Raw genomic sequence first — 1,759 nt, 5'->3', positions numbered from 1 at the left:
TGAAAAAAAAATTATTTATTCTCGAAAATCTTATATTGAGAGAGATCACAAAAATAAAATTAATTTTTTTGAACAATTTAGACTCCTATTTTGAGACTCTCTTACCGACAATTATAATGTCATTGCACAACTTTTTCACCATGTATAAAACCTTTGCAATAATAATGTAATTGTTACTGTTATTAAGAGTAGGGGTCTTAATATGATTTGATATAAGTAATCAAATTCAATTTTTATTATACCTATATCTTCTTGAGTGTTTCTTATTTGTCTTGGAGTTATATCCTTTGTTATAATCAATTTTTTTCCTTGATCATGTTCCCGTCGATATTCTTGGGTAATTTGCTCCAGAGTTTCAGTTAGCGCCAACTTGCAAATTATAATAATTATAGTATCACATATATATGCTTATGAATTATATTATCTATCAAGAAGTCAAAATATTTTTGAAAAAAACAAGTAATGAATTAATATTAAATATTATATATATTAAGCAAATAGATCTATATCAGTTATCCGGTTTTATTTTAATATTTTAAAAACTCAAATAATATCCAGATTTTATTCTAATATTATTTTCTTATTGATTAGAGTTAGTTTTCTACAGAATAAAAAATGATCGAATCGTTTTAATTGATTTTTATGTACACATATTGAGATTTCTGTTATTTTTAATTTTATCAATAAAATTAAGAATAATAAATATTAATAATCAAATTTTCCGTTCTTAATTAGTTTACAATGTAAATCAAACTCAGAAGTCATATAAACTTTATTTCTTTTAACACAATACACCGAATGAAAATATCATAACTCGCGTTTGATAAATATACCTGGCACAGTCTTAAGCGAGATACGCGATTTGTTTCCGATCGTGGACTCTCTTCCTCATTTTTCGCGGCTCCATGTTGCGAGCACCGGCTTTTCCCACCGGTTTTCCGGCACACCTTGGATAACATGTCGATGCGGTCGGCTCGGAAGTTGTCGTGCAGGAACTCGTGCACATGCGGATTGCAAGAGTTGCAGGCTGGCTCGCGGCCGTGGTAAGTGACCTTGCGGAAACCGTAGAGATTCAGTTGCCTGATGAAGCTAGTGATATTGCTCGTCTTGAAGATGGGCCGGCGTGTATCCAAGTATTCCGTCTGGAATCTCTTATAATTGAGCAGTATGGTGTCGCCGTTCGCACCCCAACGGATTGCTCCAGTCTCGCACTCGTTCACTATCCGCCAGAGCTTCTGCGGAAATCGCATCGACTGCAGCACGCAATCCTCATACATCCTTGTAGTTATCACCGAGTATGGTTGGTCGAACGAATGGCCACGCGTGAATCGAAAACAACGCGTTTCGAACGTTTCTCGTTCCGTCCGTGTCTTGTCTTGTTCTTCCTCCGAGACTACCTTCGAAACAAATGACTGTCGTATCACGGCAACAACAATCAAGGCAATCCCTGAAAAATGGGCGCATCGCTGATCGAAAACTGATGATGACTCTTTGATATCCAGGTCGTGATTCTGATTTGAATATCAAGCTGGACCCCTATTCTCGAAAAGTATCGCATACGAAAAATTAGAGGAATGCTAGTATATAACGCATTTATATATATTATAGTATTTCTCTAGTCTTTCGCATGCGATATTTTTTGAGAATAAAGGCACTGTAGTTCCGAAACTCTTTTTCCAGGTTTCCTCGTGGTTCCTTTCTATCCACTCCAACTCAAAGAGATTAATTTATTCTACGTTCATTGCAGTTAGCTCTTGTT

At 35.5% G+C, this 1,759-nt stretch overlaps 1 protein-coding gene across 1 annotated transcript; it reads right to left on the bottom strand.

The window, feature by feature from the left end:
* Nucleotides 1–119: 119 nt before the first annotated feature.
* On the bottom strand, nt 120–1,382 carry LOC108753121 (heat shock factor protein 5-like). The gene is made up of 3 exons (XM_018494463.1): nt 834–1,382; nt 243–369; nt 120–151 (listed from the first exon to the last, which is right to left on the bottom strand). Exons 1-3 carry the CDS (start codon nt 1,275–1,277, stop codon nt 120–122), a joined length of 603 nt encoding a protein of 200 aa, XP_018349965.1. The 5' UTR covers nt 1,278–1,382.
* Nucleotides 1,383–1,759: the final 377 nt, after the last annotated feature.

This window comes from Trachymyrmex septentrionalis, unplaced genomic scaffold (genome assembly GCF_001594115.1).
Source record: "Trachymyrmex septentrionalis isolate Tsep2-gDNA-1 unplaced genomic scaffold, Tsep1.0 scaffold66, whole genome shotgun sequence".
NCBI classification, from domain to species: domain Eukaryota; kingdom Metazoa; phylum Arthropoda; class Insecta; order Hymenoptera; family Formicidae; genus Trachymyrmex; species Trachymyrmex septentrionalis.
This window is presented reverse-complemented; position numbering and strand designations above follow the sequence as displayed.

Bases quoted from the DNA above. Each gene is read 5' to 3' on its own strand.
- LOC108753121 (XM_018494463.1), bottom strand. From the start codon at position 1,277: ATGTATGAGGATTGCGTGCTGCAGTCGATGCGATTTCCGCAGAAGCTC. The intron at 370-833 runs GTATATTTATCA...ATAATTTGCAAG, and splicing joins CTCGCTTAAGACTGTGCCAG to TTGGCGCTAACTGAAACTCT. The intron at 152-242 runs GTATAATAAAAA...ATTATTGCAAAG, and splicing joins AAACACTCAAGAAGATATAG to GTTTTATACATGGTGAAAAA.